At 46.2% G+C, this 15,160-nt stretch overlaps 1 protein-coding gene across 1 annotated transcript in view; it reads left to right on the top strand.

Moving 5' to 3' along the window:
* The window catches only part of CTPS2 (CTP synthase 2), a 107,762-nt gene that overhangs the window by 17,093 nt on the left and 75,509 nt on the right, over window positions 1-15,160 (top strand). The window contains exons 4-9 of the mRNA XM_006892430.1: window positions 139-255; window positions 395-478; window positions 1,516-1,596; window positions 7,461-7,612; window positions 10,270-10,402; window positions 14,668-14,756. Of these exons, the coding sequence (XP_006892492.1) occupies window positions 139-255; window positions 395-478; window positions 1,516-1,596; window positions 7,461-7,612; window positions 10,270-10,402; window positions 14,668-14,756 (656 nt within the window). The remainder of the gene's footprint in view (window positions 1-138; window positions 256-394; window positions 479-1,515; window positions 1,597-7,460; window positions 7,613-10,269; window positions 10,403-14,667; window positions 14,757-15,160) is intronic.

Genomic DNA, 15,160 nt, shown 5'->3' with positions numbered 1-15,160 from the left:
AGTGTACAAGGCAATGCTTTTCATTATAGTAACAAACTTCAGCTCTTGCACAATCATCAACCTTTCGTTGTGATGCTGAATTTGAGAGTTTCTCTTATTTGATGTTGTGATCATTTGTACCTCCCCCTGCATTTCCAGCTGGGTGGCACCATTGGAGACATTGAAGGAATGCCCTATGTGGAAGCCTTCAGACAGTTCCAGTTTAAGGCCAAGAGAGAGAATTTCTGTAATATCCACGTGAGCCTTGTCCCACAGGTAGGCTTTGCGGAGAAGCTTGTCTATAACTTTTCCTTTCTTAGGATATTGTTTTTAATGTGTGTTTTAAATTTGTAAAGGAAGTCATCTTCTACCTAGAAGAGCTAGATGTCCAGTGACCTCTTACCTTACTTTTCAGCCCAGCACTACTGGAGAACAAAAAACAAAACCCACACAGAACAGCGTCCGTGCGCTGCGAGGCCTGGGGCTCTCTCCAGATCTGGTAGGTGAAGGAGAGTGGGTAAGTTTGGCCCTGAGGATGCTTGGAATAGTCCTTTATGGCACCTCCATATCTCAGTCTGTAATATCATCGAAGTCTCTTCTAGTTTGAAAATGATTCTGATGATGCTGAGGGTTTTGTTGTTGTTTGCTTTTTTAACCTGGGAGCCAGGGATAACCTTTTCCTTGGGCTTCAGTTGACATGTGTCTTTGTTTGCCATTTGTTCTTCTCCAGGCCCTCATTTGCTCGGCCTCAAAATGGAAGGCCAAGTGCAGTGTCCTTGAGAGTGAGGGTGGGACCTCGGAGATTTTCGTAATCTGCCAGGATGGGGTATCTCTGCTCATCGTTTTCAGTCAAAAGAATCATGTGTCCTTGTCATCCTAAGTCTAGTCCAGGGGTCGGCGCACCACCACTTTGAGGCTATCTGCCTGTTTCTTTCTTTTTTCCCCTTTATGTGGTAGAATATATGAAAACAATTACCGTTTTTATGTGTTCATTGCCTTGTGCAACCCTGACCTTTATTCACTTGCAATGATTTCATCACCCTGAGTATAATGACTACTTATTTTTGTAAATATAATTTCCTAGGGACCCTTTGAGGGTCATATGTTTACATTTTACCTGTGGTTGCCTTTTAAATTTAACAATAAAGCGGTCAGGACGGAGACCACATGGCCCTCCACAACATCTTAAAGATGTTCAGCATTTGGCCCTTGACGGAACAAGTTTTTTTGACCCCTGGCCTAGTTCTCTTCCTATATTTAAAGAAGCACCATTTCTGAGCTTTGGGCTCTGCTCACTAGAGACATTTCAAGTGTCATTTTAAGTCTTTACTGGTAGGTGTATGTGCTGTTTGATTACTCGTAGTGATAGAGCGCCTGGGCCACTTTCTCAGGTTCAGAGCAGTACCTGAGTTTGCAAGCACATTCTTGGCCCAGTCCCTCAGCTTGAAGTGAAGCTGACCTCCTCCTCGTGAGTGGTGGCGCGCGGCCGGCCAGCCTGCTTCCTGCTTCCTGACCTGTGTCTGCTTCATTCGACAGATTGTCTGCAGAAGTGTGGCGCCCATAGAAATGGCCGTGAAGGAAAAGATTTCTATGTTCTGTCATGTGAAACCCGAGCAGGTGAGTGCTCCTCTGCACATCTGATCGCCTCGCGGGTACTCCTGTTAATGCCACCACTTTGCACCTCTTACATCAGCAGCATTGGGGAGAGCTTTGGGGGCTCTTCTTCAACCATGGCTCCCTTTGCTCTTAAGTGGATTGTCTTGAGGCTCCTGATTCCTTTGAGAGAGTTCAGATTTCTTTGCATAATCATTGCTTAAGTTACAGAAGTAGGGTGGGGTATTGAACGCATGGTCAAACCTCCAGTGAGAAAACCCTGATAAACTTTTGTCAGCAGTTTGCCCTGTCTTTCTGGAACACGTGGCACCCTCACTGCAGCTTCTCCTTTGTACTTGTTACAGCTGAAGTCACTGCAAACCACACATGTGCCAGCACAGTCCCGCTGTCACCTCCGATTGTAGCCTGTGTTCTAGTCATTGGAGCACGATGTGGGTGCAGGCCTCTGTGCTGCAGGACTGTCCGCCTGGGGCAGCCCGAGAGTCATCTCGCTTGTTTCCTCTGTTCTTTTAGTGCTGTCTCTTGCTCTGGTGGGAGAGATCGGACTGGACTGTAGTTTAAACAGGGCACTCAGGAAAAGGCTGAGGTTTGACTGAAAGCTTTCTCTTCTTTTTTTTTAAAATTTATTTTATTTTCTTATTTGTGTGTACCATCAGATTAGATCTGGCTGATACAGGAGGAAATTGTTCCTCCTTCTTCAGCAGAGCATCTGATGGATTTGAACCGTGCACCTCTGGGATTGCAGTGTAGCTTCTTGCCACTAGGTCACCAGAGCTTGCCAAGCTTTCTCTTCTTAAGATTAGATCTAGGTTCTCTGAAGCCTAAATGCTAGCAAATCGAGCTTCTGTTCTTGGGAGGTGTGTGATGGAGACCTTTGTGCTGTAGTTCTCAGAATTTGTAGTTTTGTGATTTGTGTGGAAGATCATCAGAATTTTTATTTTGGGAAGCCATATTAATTTGGCTCATTTTGGGGGGTATTTTTCCTATTGGTAAATATTATCCTATATATTTTCTCATCTTTGTAATACAAAGTAAACTCTGAAAACCCCCCCAAATATTAGTTATATATAAATAATTTTTTGGAGGTTTTCAGAGTTTACTTTGTATTACAAAGATGAGAAAATTCCCAGTTCACTTTTTAAAAAAGTTTATTTTTATCCCTGCAAAAATTTACACAGCATATTAGGCTATCATTTGACAATTTTGACACAGATTGTTCACAGACATTAGTTACATTTTTCACTGTGTCAGCATTCTCTTTAGTTGGGCTTCTGGTTGTTCCATTCCTAGGACTCTAGTTTCCCTGTTCTCTTCTTGTGTTTGCTTTAGAGTCACTGTTGTTCTTTTGGTCTTCTATAGATTTTTTTTTAATTAGATTTTGTTTTTAATGAAGGCCTGTACTCATAGGGAATATCCTTTATCTTGTGTGTCACTCTGTTATTTAGCTAAAAGGTCACCTTTTAAATCAGATTTAGATTTTTTAAAATTTTTATTGTATTATTTTTACATGTACCATCAAATCAGATCTGACTGGTACAGGAGGAGATTGCCCCCTCCTTCTCCAGCAGAGCATCTGGTGGATTTGAACCGCGTACCTCTGGGATTGCAGTGCAGCGTCTTGCCACTAGGTCACCAGAGCTCCCTCAGATTTAGATTTAAAGAGTATCTCAGAACGTTATTCTGAGGGAGTCTCCTAGTTTCAATCGGCCTATTATTTCTGGACTTTACTAAAAGGAATTTGAGTTCTGTTTCACATTTCCCGCCAGTTGTATCAAGGTCCATGTATTGTGGCCCTGAGAAAACTGATTGTTAGAGCTGGCTGGGTACTATATAGTTCTTCTGGTCTCAGGGTAAATGAGGTTGTGGTACATAAAGATCATTTGTTTTGTAGACTTAGTTTCTTCCTTGAATCCTTGGTTTCCTTTCATCACTTTTGTGCTAATGGGTAGAAACCAATACTTGTATTAAATAAATATAACCTGGTCCTGAGCTAGGAGGACAAACTTTTGAGTGTAGTTGCTGTGAACTCTGATTACAAATAATATTTAGCGGCTACAGATTTTCTATTTCATGTAAGAATGCTTATTAATCAGTTCACAGAGAACTAGTAAAATGTGTATGAGGATCCAAGGGGGAGAGGATAGGAGCAGAGGGGTGAGGATGGAAGGGAAGTAATCATAGGGTCACACAATTTGATGGGCAGAGGGAGGGGTGGGCAAAGGAAATGGGAAAGATCCTGTGTGAAAAACAATGTATGCGAACTTTGTAAGTAAACCAGTATAAAAATTTTTCTTTAAAAAAAGTAATATTCTATTTTTGGTGTAAGTCTTTACAGTAAGCTGGTTTCCATTAACAATTTCTCTATACATATTATTCATAGAGTTTTTGAATGAAAACCTTGCTTGGATCAACAGTCAAATCCCTTGGTTCCAGCAGTCAGGAAATCAGGAGATGTATTTTATTGGGCAAGTCTGCTGGCTGGGGCCTCTCAAAATTCTGAAGACTTAGTGTACCTGGTTCAGGCCATGGTCTTCACAATCCCTTGCTATACATCAGAGAGCTGGACAATGAATAGCGATGACAGAAGAAGAATTGATGCCTTTTGAGTTGTGGTGCTGGAGAAGAGTGCTGAATGTCCCCTGAACTGTCAGAAGAACAAACACATCTGTCTTGGACAAAGTGCAGCCAGGGTGCTCGTCAGAGGCAAAGATGGAGAAGCTTTGTCTGTCATACTTTGGATACGTAACTAGGCGAGGCTATTCCTTGGAAAGGGACATTATGCTTGGAAAGATGAAGGGTCAGCAAAGGAAAGGAAGACCCTCAATGAGATGGATTGACACAGTGACTACAGCAATGAGCTCAAATGTGTCGGAGATGATGAGGATGGCGCAGGAGAGGAGAGGGTCGGCTGTTCACAGGGTCGCTTATGAGTAGTACTTGTTCAACGGCACCTAATAACAACAACACCGCCACACATACATACATATTGCTCATTGATATTGATGACATTTTGCACAATGTCTATGGTTTCATAATTTCCATTCTAGTTGTTCTGTTTCTGTTACTCTAGCTTTTCTGTCCCCTTTTATATATTTTCATCTTTGCTTTAGGGTAAATGTTGACTGTTTGGTCTAGCTTTTCTGTCCCCTTCTATATATTTTCATCTTTGCTTTAGGGTAAATGTTGACTGGTCTCATAGAAAGAGTTTCCTTTTGAAATATTTTATTGTGGCTTGAATGAAAGTGTATAGGGCAAATTCTTTTTCTGTTGCCCGAAATGACATGTGGAAATACCCTCTGTCGAGGCCATGCGTGCTGGCGAGTGTGCTCCCCTGTGCCGTGCCACGCCTGCTCAGCTGGGGTGTCTGCCTGTGGATCCACTCAGACGTCGCTGTTAGCGCGTGAAGGACAGACAGTAAGCGCTGGTGGCCTCGTCTGTAGCAAGGTGCGCTGCTAACCCAGATGCCATGCGTCCCTGGTAGTTGGAACCCATCAGCTGTCCCATAGGAGAAGGATGGGCAGTGTCCTTCCGTTGTAATTTATATCCTTGGAAACACCCTGAAGGGTTGCTCATGATTCCGAACCGGCTCAGTAGTAGTGAGCGAGTGAATTGCCGGACCTGGAGGCTTGGGTGTGTAACAGGGTTTACTGCGGCTGCCCTTGCCCTCTGTGGACCTTCCAGTGTCTTCCCTGGCCTTGGCCATGTCGCGCTGACCTTCCCTGTGTGTGGTATTATGTTCAGTTCAGCGGACGATGATGCTGTTTCTCGCTGGCCACAGGCCACTTTATTAGTCATTTTTCCTCCTGCGTTTTTGTCTGGTGTGAGTGATTTTTGGCCCCAGCCTGTTAAGTATTCCCTGGGAGCGCACATTTAGGATTCTAACTTGGACTGCCGAGGGGAGTGTTGTGGGCAGAGGGTCTCTGTGAATACACACTGTTACTGTGATGCTTGAAGAACTTCCAGCCTGGTGGAAGAGAGAGTACATGTCTCCCCATTCTTAACCCTTCCACTTGTGGAGTTGTGGCCACTCAGAGGTTCCCGGAAAGCAGGAGAGGTGTAACGAGGACTCAGGATGGAGCCTCATGTCAGTAATGTCTGGACGTTAAGATAGTGATTGCGGAAACCCAGCACGGTCAGACCGAGTGTCAAGCTTACAATAGTCCCACAGCGTAGGAACTACACATTTGATAGCTACAGATTTTGCAAGGCTGCACCTGTTTAAGGGGGAGAATATTTGGTGTTTTCTAAGGACGGGGCCGGTCCTTAAATGCTTTCAAGTCACCCCTTGCATGTAGTTGAAAGGAAAGGGAGAGCCCATTAGGGCAACTCTGAAAAAACCCCCCAACTAGGCACCACCTTGTGCTTGAGGGAACTTGTCCCCTCTAGTCAGCTGCCCTGATGGTGCAGTGGTTAAAGCACATGACTGCAAATCAAAAGGGTTGGTGGTTCAAGCCTATCATCAGCTGCTCCATGGGAAAGAGATGAGACCATCTGCTTCTGTGAAGATTGGATTCCCTTCAGGGTAGTTCTGCTCTGTCCTCCAGCACTGCCGTGAATCAGAATTGGGCAGTTGGTGTGGATTTGGATTGGTGTTGGTCCCCTCTGGCAGCTGTAATTAATTTTATTATGCTAAATACATGCATGTAAATATGCCAAAATGAAGGGATCAGGGGGAGAAACCTCAGGGGAGCAACACCTACCACAGAAACACACAAATAATCCCATATTTACGAGACACGAGGCTGCGTTCTGTGCTCCTTCTGCCCCCCAGGCTGACAGCATGGTGCTTTGGACTGTCACTCTTGAAGATTGACATACAACACAGCCCTGGTTCCAGGGGAAGAGTGACAATTTCAAAGAGCTTTGTAATTGTTGTTGTTAGATGCCATTGAATTGCCTGTGACTCATAGTGACCCTATATACAATACTTCTGAATCCTGCCCTAGTCTCAGCTAGTCTTACTGACTCTGCCACACCTACCTCCTTTATCCTAATTACTGTGTCAGTCTGGGGTCTTCCTCTCCTGCATTGTCCCTCCACCCTTCCAAGCATGATGTCCTTCACCAAGGATTGGCCCCTTGGTGAAAAAGTATGTGAGAGTATGTGACACAGAGCTTCAGAATCCTTGCCTCCGAGGAGCTTGGTTTCACCTTCTCCAAGATAAACCTGTTTGTTTTCTTGGTACTCAATACCCTTCTCCAGCACATGGCTCAAAGGCATCAATTCTTCTGTCATCTCTAGTCATTGTCCAGCTCTCTGATGCATAGCAACTAATTACAAAAACCGTAGTTTGAATCAGGTGCACCTTAGTCTCTAGACTAACATTGTTGCTCTTTAGCACTTTGAAGATGTCCCTGATAGCTGCTTTCCCCAAAGCAATTGGACTTTTGATTAAGTAGTGTAACTTAATTATAAACCAAGTTTAAACCGTGTGTTAAAAGTTCTGTGGTGGATCACTGGTAGGGTTCTCACCTTCTAGGTAAGAGACATGGGTTTGATTCCTGGCCAGCACGCCTCATGTGGAGCCACCCCACATCTGTGGACGCTTGGCATGTTACTACGATGCCGAACGCATTTCCGTATCTACTTCTGCAAATGGCTTTAGTAAAATCCTTAGGATCCCATGGCCTGGTCCACAATCCCGCATAGGCACGGCACAGGGGAGGCAGCGTGGGGTCGCCGTGAGCTGGGGGCTGCCTTGTCCTCTGCATCTGCTTGGGATCCCTTGGCGTTCGTGTTCTTCTATCCCCCTAAGTCAACCGCCACTGTCTGCCTTGGGTTTGCTTCCTTGTTGAGCTGAAGGGTCTCACTATGAGGCATTAGGAGTCTGTTCCTTTTCAGCACATTCTTTTTTCCTCCTTTATCAGGTAATATGTATCCACGATGTTTCTTCCACATACCGAGTACCTGTGCTTTTGGATGAACAAGGCATCGTTAAGTATTTTAAGGAGAGGTTGGACCTGCCTGTGACAGATTCTGCGACTAATTTGCTTTTCAAGTGGAGAAACATGGCCGACAGGTACATGCAAAGGCGGACGAATACATTCATGGTTAATTTGTGGGTTTGGGGTGGGGCAGGGAGCAGGATTCACAGTACTTACAGAGTAACGAGATCAAGGTCAGCTTTCTCTATGTGTATGTTAGGCCTGCCCTTGTCTAGCTGTGTTTACCTTGCTGGGGTTCCAAAGCCAATTCTACAAGGAACCCTAGTAGTGCAACTGTTGGCTGCTAATGAAAGGGTTGGCAATTCAAACCCAGCCAGCAGCTCTGTGGAAGGAAGTCCTGGTGATCTACGCTCATAAAGAACACAGCCTGGAAGATCCGAGGGGCAGCAGCGTCACTGGGGTTGGTGTAAGCCGGTGCAGTGTCACCTCCGCGCCCCGTGGACTGCCTCCTGGACCAGGCCATACAGAAGCTTTGGAAAAAAACCAAACCCAACAACACAAGAAGCTTGCTGTTTCTTCTCCGACTCCTGCAGCCCTTCACTGTGTTTCCACAACGAAATCTCAACAAGAGGAGCCGCCCCGTCCTTCTGCCCTGGAGCCGCTGGTGGATTTGAGCTGTCTTTTGGTTCATGCAGTTTGCTGATCATGTCCCTGCCAGTGTCCTTTACACAGAAGCTTTACTTGTGATGCAGTTGTAAATTGCTTTAGTACTTCTCAGCTTTTGATTGGCCGTCATTGGCTTGCAGGCCCAATCTAATGAGGATGAGCCCATGTGGAGAGCCTTAATTACGACTTTCTTTACATATAAGATCAGATGCCCAGGTCGGGGAGGGGCCGGCATTCAACTCACCGGGATTTGAAGGGAAAGTGCTGTTGGCCTTGCTTTCTCTGTTGACAATGTGATGGGGGCTCCTGTCCCCTCTGTGCAGCAGGGGATCAGGAGGCAAACAGAGGTCAGAGCGGCAGCTGGGACGGTGGACAGTGGAGGTCCAGTGCTGCCTAGCTGCCAGGGTCCCTGGGAAACTGGGTTAGATTACTGCTGGACCCCGAGGCCAGAGGCAAGAAAGTGTCCCTGTGCTTGGCTAGGCTAAAAGGCCTCCAGAGCCGGCCTTTAGGTCCCAAAAGTGGAGCAGGCTGGAGGCTGTGGGCCCAGAACCTTCCTTGAAGCTCTTCAGGAGCCCGAAGATCCCAGAAGGAAGCGCTCTGGGAAGCGAGAGGGAGACAGGCAGAGGCTGCTGCATGATGCCTCCGTCCTAGGGAAATCCAGACAGTGGGGACCGGATGGTGTTGATGCCAGTCTTCCTCCTCCTGGTAGCACGCCTGTCAAGTGGTGTGCGGGTGTCACACTTTGGCCAGGAAGCCTCCTCTGCTCCCCGCTAATCGCGTCTCCGATACTTGTCCCTCCACTTCCTGGATATCCTGTTCTTTTCTGTAATTTGCATCCTGCATGTGGAAGTGGGGAGAAGCACGGGCAGCTTGGGAGACTCTAGAGCAACATGACATTGGTCATAAATGTAGGCACTTCAGTCATCTTACTAGCAGTTTGAATGGGTAGCTTCCGGTGCGCTTTCTCCACCAGCCTGTGTGTAAAAGCTCCTCTCTCGCTCTTTGTAGCCCTGGCTGATGACAGGGTGTGAAGGAAGAGCACTCCTCACCATGGTAACACTTTTGTCCCAAGACGCTTTGTAATATCAAAGCCCTAAAACCCCCCATCAGTCCCAAGATGCCATTTGCACATACCTTATACCAGACCAGATATTTCTTATGTTCTTTCTTTGAGCAGATTTCCTGACAAAAGCCGCACGAAAAGATTGTCTCTCTAAGGGAAAAATGTGATGGAGACTTGTATGGAGAACAGAATTTTCTCATAAAAATGATCTCAATGGCTTGTAATATTTTAAATGGTTCTCTTAGCACCATTCTTCAGGCCTATCATGAATAACCTGGCTTGTGTGCTGGCTGGGAGTGTAGCAGTATTGAATGCCCACTCTTTGAATGCATTTTCCTACGCAGTGTCACCTTACAGAGTTAAGACTGGAACGTTGTTTGTTTTATTTTATGCTGATTTATTTATAAAGTTTGGATACATTATTTTTCACACTTGGAATGTTTTTCAACTGCCATTCAAAATGCATTTTCTTACACAATGCCATATTAAAAGCAGCTTCAGACGTCTCTCTTTTTCCCAATTGGTGTCTGCTTGTGGAGCTGTGACGGTGCAGCGGGTCACATGTCGGCCGCTAACTGGAAGGTTAGCGCCCTGAACCCACCGGGGGAACAGACGGCAGCCTACCTCTGTCGCTGTACAGCCTGCGAAACCCTGTCTGTCCGGTCGCTCCCTCAACTCATTGACATCGAGTCACAACTTCATAGCTGATCCTCTGTTGGGTTTTCTGAGGTTTTATTCTCAGGGGAACAGCCTGCCCATCCTTGTCCCGCCGAGCACCTGCTGGATTTAAACCACCAGAGAGGTGCCGCCTTCAGGTTAGAAGCACCACCAGTGTCCTTTACTCAGTGGCAATTGATGGCTGGCGTGTAAGCCAGCTCTGGGATCTCTTAGGATGTTGTAGTCTGTTGCCATACACAGTTTTCATTATTTAGAGGAAATTTTGGGTCAGCTATATCAAGTGTGAAACTCATCTGCTTTGAAGGGTTTACTATAACAGTCTCATTGTAATGTTTGTAACGTTATGTTAGATACAGATAACCTGTGAGCCTCTCTTCTCCCCAGGTATGAAAGGTTACAGAAAACGTGCTCCATAGCCCTGGTTGGCAAATACACCAAGCTCAGGGACTGCTACGCCTCCGTGTTCAAGGCCCTGGAACACTCGGCCTTGGCCATCAACCACAAGTTGAATCTCATGGTGAGTCCTGCTTTGGGCCTTCCACACATCTCAGCCGTGTTTCATCTGTCACAGAGGCAGGTTGTGTTGGGGTCTCTAAGATCACCTCCAGTTTCGATGTTTTGCTACGAGGACTCTCAAGTCGTGTTCACAGCTGTGATTTATTTTAGTGAAATCGGCAGAGGGAAAAGGTGCACTGGGTGAAGCCTGGGGAGACTAGTTCCACACTTCCAGAGCCCTCTGCCCATGAGGATGTGTAAGACACGCTGACTCTTCACACCAATGAGTTGTGCAGCCTGTACACAATGTCTACCAGGAAGCTCTTGTAGAGACCCACAGCTCACGGCTATATTGGGGGCTGGTCGTAGGCTTCTTCCACCTAACACGTTCCAAATTGCCAGGCTCTCCCTCAAGGCAGGCAGGTGTTCTGCACGAACCGTGTTGTTTGTGCAGAAGCACAAGGAGCCAGTCAGACCAGCTGATGGTGGAAATCTTCCTGAAATCGAAGTTCCCAGATGCCAGCCGAGGGCCAGCCTGGCAAACGGGCCTTTCCCAGTCTTGAGCCTGCTGTGTTAAAACTCTTCTTCACACAGGTTTAAGGCGCAGTATTGGAAATCAGTCTTAGCATGTATTTCATGCTTGTTAAATGTGTTATGTTTGGCTAACAAGAAATCACTAGAAATTACTTTTCCCTTCGGCTCTGGAATTGAGTCCAGGTTTTTAAAAAAATGCCATGTTCAACTTAAAAAAAAACACAACAACAACAACCATATTCCCTTTTCTAACCTGGAATTATTATAGTTGGCAAACAGTGATTCGTGTTTAAAAATAAGCGTTATGGCATAGGAGAGGTGTAGTTATCTACTACACGTCTTTTAAAAATGTTAAAAGCTGTTTCAGTAAAACCATTTTCAAAGTTGACTAGGCTGAGAATACGTCCCAGCTGTCATCCTGAGAGCAGGTATTTCACAGTTCACCCGCTCAGTCCCTCCCGGCTGTGGACCTGGGACCAGCTCCTAGCTGACCCCAGCAGGGTTTCGAGAGGCTGTCAATTGCATGGGAAGAGAATGCCTATCTTTCTCCCCGGAGCTGCTGGTGGAATCGAACCTCCAGGGAGGCTTGTTAGCAGTGCAGCTCCCCACAGACGAGCCACAGGGCTCCTTCACAATTCAAGCAGGCCTCATTTTCTGAATTTAAGTGGCAAAACTGTGCGATACTAAGCAAAAAAGAGATATTTATATCTTCAAGAAGTGAAGTAACTTTCTCTTAGAAGACAACCTCAGGACTATTACACTTCCTCTGTCTTCTTTTTTATCTCTCATGTTCTAATTTCTTTTTATTTTGTCCTTTTGAGGAATTTTTCACTTTCTGTCCCTCTCATCCATCATCTTCCCACTTCTTTGAGAAGAACCAACCGTGCCACAGGCACCAGAGCACAGATTGTTATAAAGCCTGTCACATTTTGTAGCTTAAAATATATTTAGGTAGTCATTTTAAAGAGAGAAACACTAAAGGAATAATTACGTAAGGACTAGTAGGAGTCCTGGTGGTAGAGTAGTTCCAGTCTTGGCTACTAACCAAAAAGTAGACAGATCAAACCCGCCATTCATCCACTCGATGGGAGAAAGAGGAAACCGTTGGCTTCCATCAAGGTTTCCAGGCTTGGCTGGCTACCCAGTGGGACAGTTCTCCATCCTACCGACTTGCTGTGATTTGGAGTTAAATGAATGGCACTGATTTATTTAAGGTCTCCTGTGTACACAATTTTTCATTTATTAGAATTCATTGACATTTGCCTCTGCTAAGTACAGTTTGAATAATGGCCTTTTCACATTCTCTTAGTGTAAGTTTGTCTTTTTTTTTTTAAATTGTGGGATAAAGCTGTCCCCAGCCTGTGCCAGTGGTCAGAAGATGCTGGAGGTCCCCTGTACCAGCTCCTCGTCTGATCCCGAGCAGTCCTTCCAAGGGACCTTGACCCACCACTGTGCTTGGGAGGGTGACCTAACTTCTCTATTCTGCTTCCCTGGACTTGAGAGAAAAGTCCAGTGGCTCCATGCTGTCTTCTCAGCTGACTCTGAGCCAGGCATAGGCTCCACACAGGCCAGGGAGTGACCCCAGTGTCTTACCCCTCTATCACTCTCAAATTCCCATGTTAGACCCATGTAATGCTATTTATTTGCTCGGTTTGAGATACTTGAGATTTTTGTTGTTATTTTGGTTTGGTTTTTGAAACCAAGAGATTCTAAAACCAACATTGAAGCGTCATTTGAAAAACTGGTTAACATAAATAAGACCATGGAGAGCTTGTAATAGGTGAGCCTGTGGTGGGCCCCAGGTGAAGAGCCTGTGACGTGCCCCTGGCTCCAGAGATGCTCGTCCTCTCCCACCTTCTGTCCCGTGACTGCCGGACATGGGAGTCCAGTCCTTTCTGCGTGACACGTTTAAGCCACATTTAGGCCAGCTGAGATGAGGGCAGGTTCACTTGGAAGCTCTGAGTGTATGCATGGGTAATGAGGAACACAGGGCACGGTCACCGCACCTGCTGTCCTCACCCTCCTTGGCCCCCTCCATCCCTAGGGTCAGAGTGCACAAGGCACATGCATCAGAGAGCTGCAAAGTGGGCCAGATGGTGGGAAGAGTGCCCCACCCCACCCGATGTAGCATGTCCCAGCTTTATGGGGTGAAAATGGCATCCAGATGGGAGAAGCAGGGAAGCTGGGGTGTCCTCTGGAGTAAGGTGTATGCCCAGTGGGGACAGCAGGCTCTCTGAAGAGTGTGTGTCTTCTCATTAGAGCACTCATGTCAGGGCATGAGGAGGACATAGTGACGCCCGGCCAAGGGCTATGCAGTGACTGCACCATTGCTGCTGGGCTTTCTGAAGGCCTCCACAGGGCAGGAAAGAAGTGTTTTCCTGCCACCAGAAGAGTTTTGCCCTAGAAACAATGTGTTCTTTGTTCTGAGTGTGCTCATTAAGGTTGGGCCAGGGCCAGGGCAAAGAAATGGTGATGCCTGCAGCTCTGCTCCTCTGGAGAAGGTCCTGGGGACTCTCCTTCAGGCCTTCCTGCCCAGGGGGGAGCCCCTTTTTTGGTGTTTCCTTCCTCCGTGCTGGGGCCTAGAAGACCCCTGGCTTCTTAGTGGAGTGTGAGATGTTAATTAAAAATGGAGATTAATGCTACTTTCTCGTCCCCCATACTTCTGAAAGGGGACAGCCAACTGTCACCTGCCAAAATGCAAATGAGAGTTTATTGCTGAATGAAAAAATCATGTGGATGATTAAAGAGGTGGACATGGAAAAAAAAAGTTGTGGGATAATATGCTTAGTATGAAATACACCATTTTAACCATTTCAGAATGAACGATCCAGTGTAATTGAGCAAATTTACAGTGTTGTGCAACTAGCCCCTCTGTCCACCTCCAGAATATTACCATCATCTCCAGAGGGAATCATTCACTCACTTCTTATCTCCTCCCAGTGCTTGGCACTCACCGATCTATCTCTCTGAATATACCTGTTCTGGATATGACACATACTTCTAATCATAGCATATGTGACCCTTTGTGTCTGGCTGCTTTCACGAAGCATGTTTTCAAGATTCATCTACTATGTGTGGTTCGTGTAGCATTTCTCAGTACTTTGTCCCTTTTTCTGGCTGAATAGTATTCCACTGTATGTGTGTAGCACATTTTGTTCATCTAGTCATCGGTTGAGGCACATTTGAGTGTTTCTTTTAGTTATTGTGGACAATCCTCAATGCCTTTCACAATGTTTTAAAGAAATAATTTATTGTGGTAAGACATAAAAACCACACAATTTGCCATTGAACCCATTTTTGAGTGGATATTATTGTGGCATTTATTACCGTCCCCATGTTGTTAAACCGCAAACTACGGCCTATCGTCACCATCTTTTCATCACCCCAAACAGAAGTTTCTCATTTACTGCTGCCCTGAGTCCTCAGGAGTCCTGGTGGTGCAATGGTTAAGCATCTAGCTTCAAACTCACCGCGGGAGAAAGACCTGGAAATGTCCAGTGTACAGGCCAGTGTTTGCTCTAGAACCGTTTAGGGAGTGGTGTGTCACAGGGTTTTTGATAGAAAAACTAAACAACTCGGTGCTGTCTAGTCAGAACTCACTCATAGCTGACCCTCCAGCAGGTCTGCAGAGACTGCCCTGGCTCCTGGAGCCGCTGGTGGATTTGAACCGCCAGAGTGGTGGAGCCTTTGGGTTAGAAGCTTGACTCTCTACGGACCACGCCAATGTCCCTTTAATCTTTGCATGTTTTTCAGTACATAGACTCCATTGACCTGGAGCAAAGCACCAAAAATGAGGAGCCTGTGAAATTCCACGAAGCATGGCAGAAGATCTGCAAAGCCGAGTGAGTACCCATGGACACTACCCTGGATGCCCTTTCCAGAGTGACCCAGGGAACTCAGAATGGATCGGTTTCTGAGTGGGAGCTTGGGGTGCTGTGGTCATTGCAGGAGGCTATGCTGCCTTGCCAACTTGATGTGGTGGTGGGGTGGGGGCACAGGGAATGGGGCTCATGTAGGGAGAAGAGGGATATGGGATGGAGTGTGTATCGAACTTTGACTTTTAGCATGGGAGCTTCAAGGCTACTAACTGATGCAGCAATGGGAATGGACTTTTCATATAAGAAAAGTGCAGGAATGAGAACGCACACTTCTGATTATCTGTTCTAGGCCATGGCTTTTGCAGTTCGGTTTTATTTCGTAAATAACGCGTAGACCTCTAGGGGGCAGCATTGTACCACGAGAGCGA

Source organism: Elephantulus edwardii, unplaced genomic scaffold (genome assembly GCF_000299155.1).
Source record: "Elephantulus edwardii isolate Elephantulus edwardi_28Jun2011 unplaced genomic scaffold, EleEdw1.0 scaffold00115, whole genome shotgun sequence".
Classification (NCBI taxonomy): Eukaryota; Metazoa; Chordata; class Mammalia; order Macroscelidea; family Macroscelididae; genus Elephantulus; species Elephantulus edwardii.
This window is presented reverse-complemented; position numbering and strand designations above follow the sequence as displayed.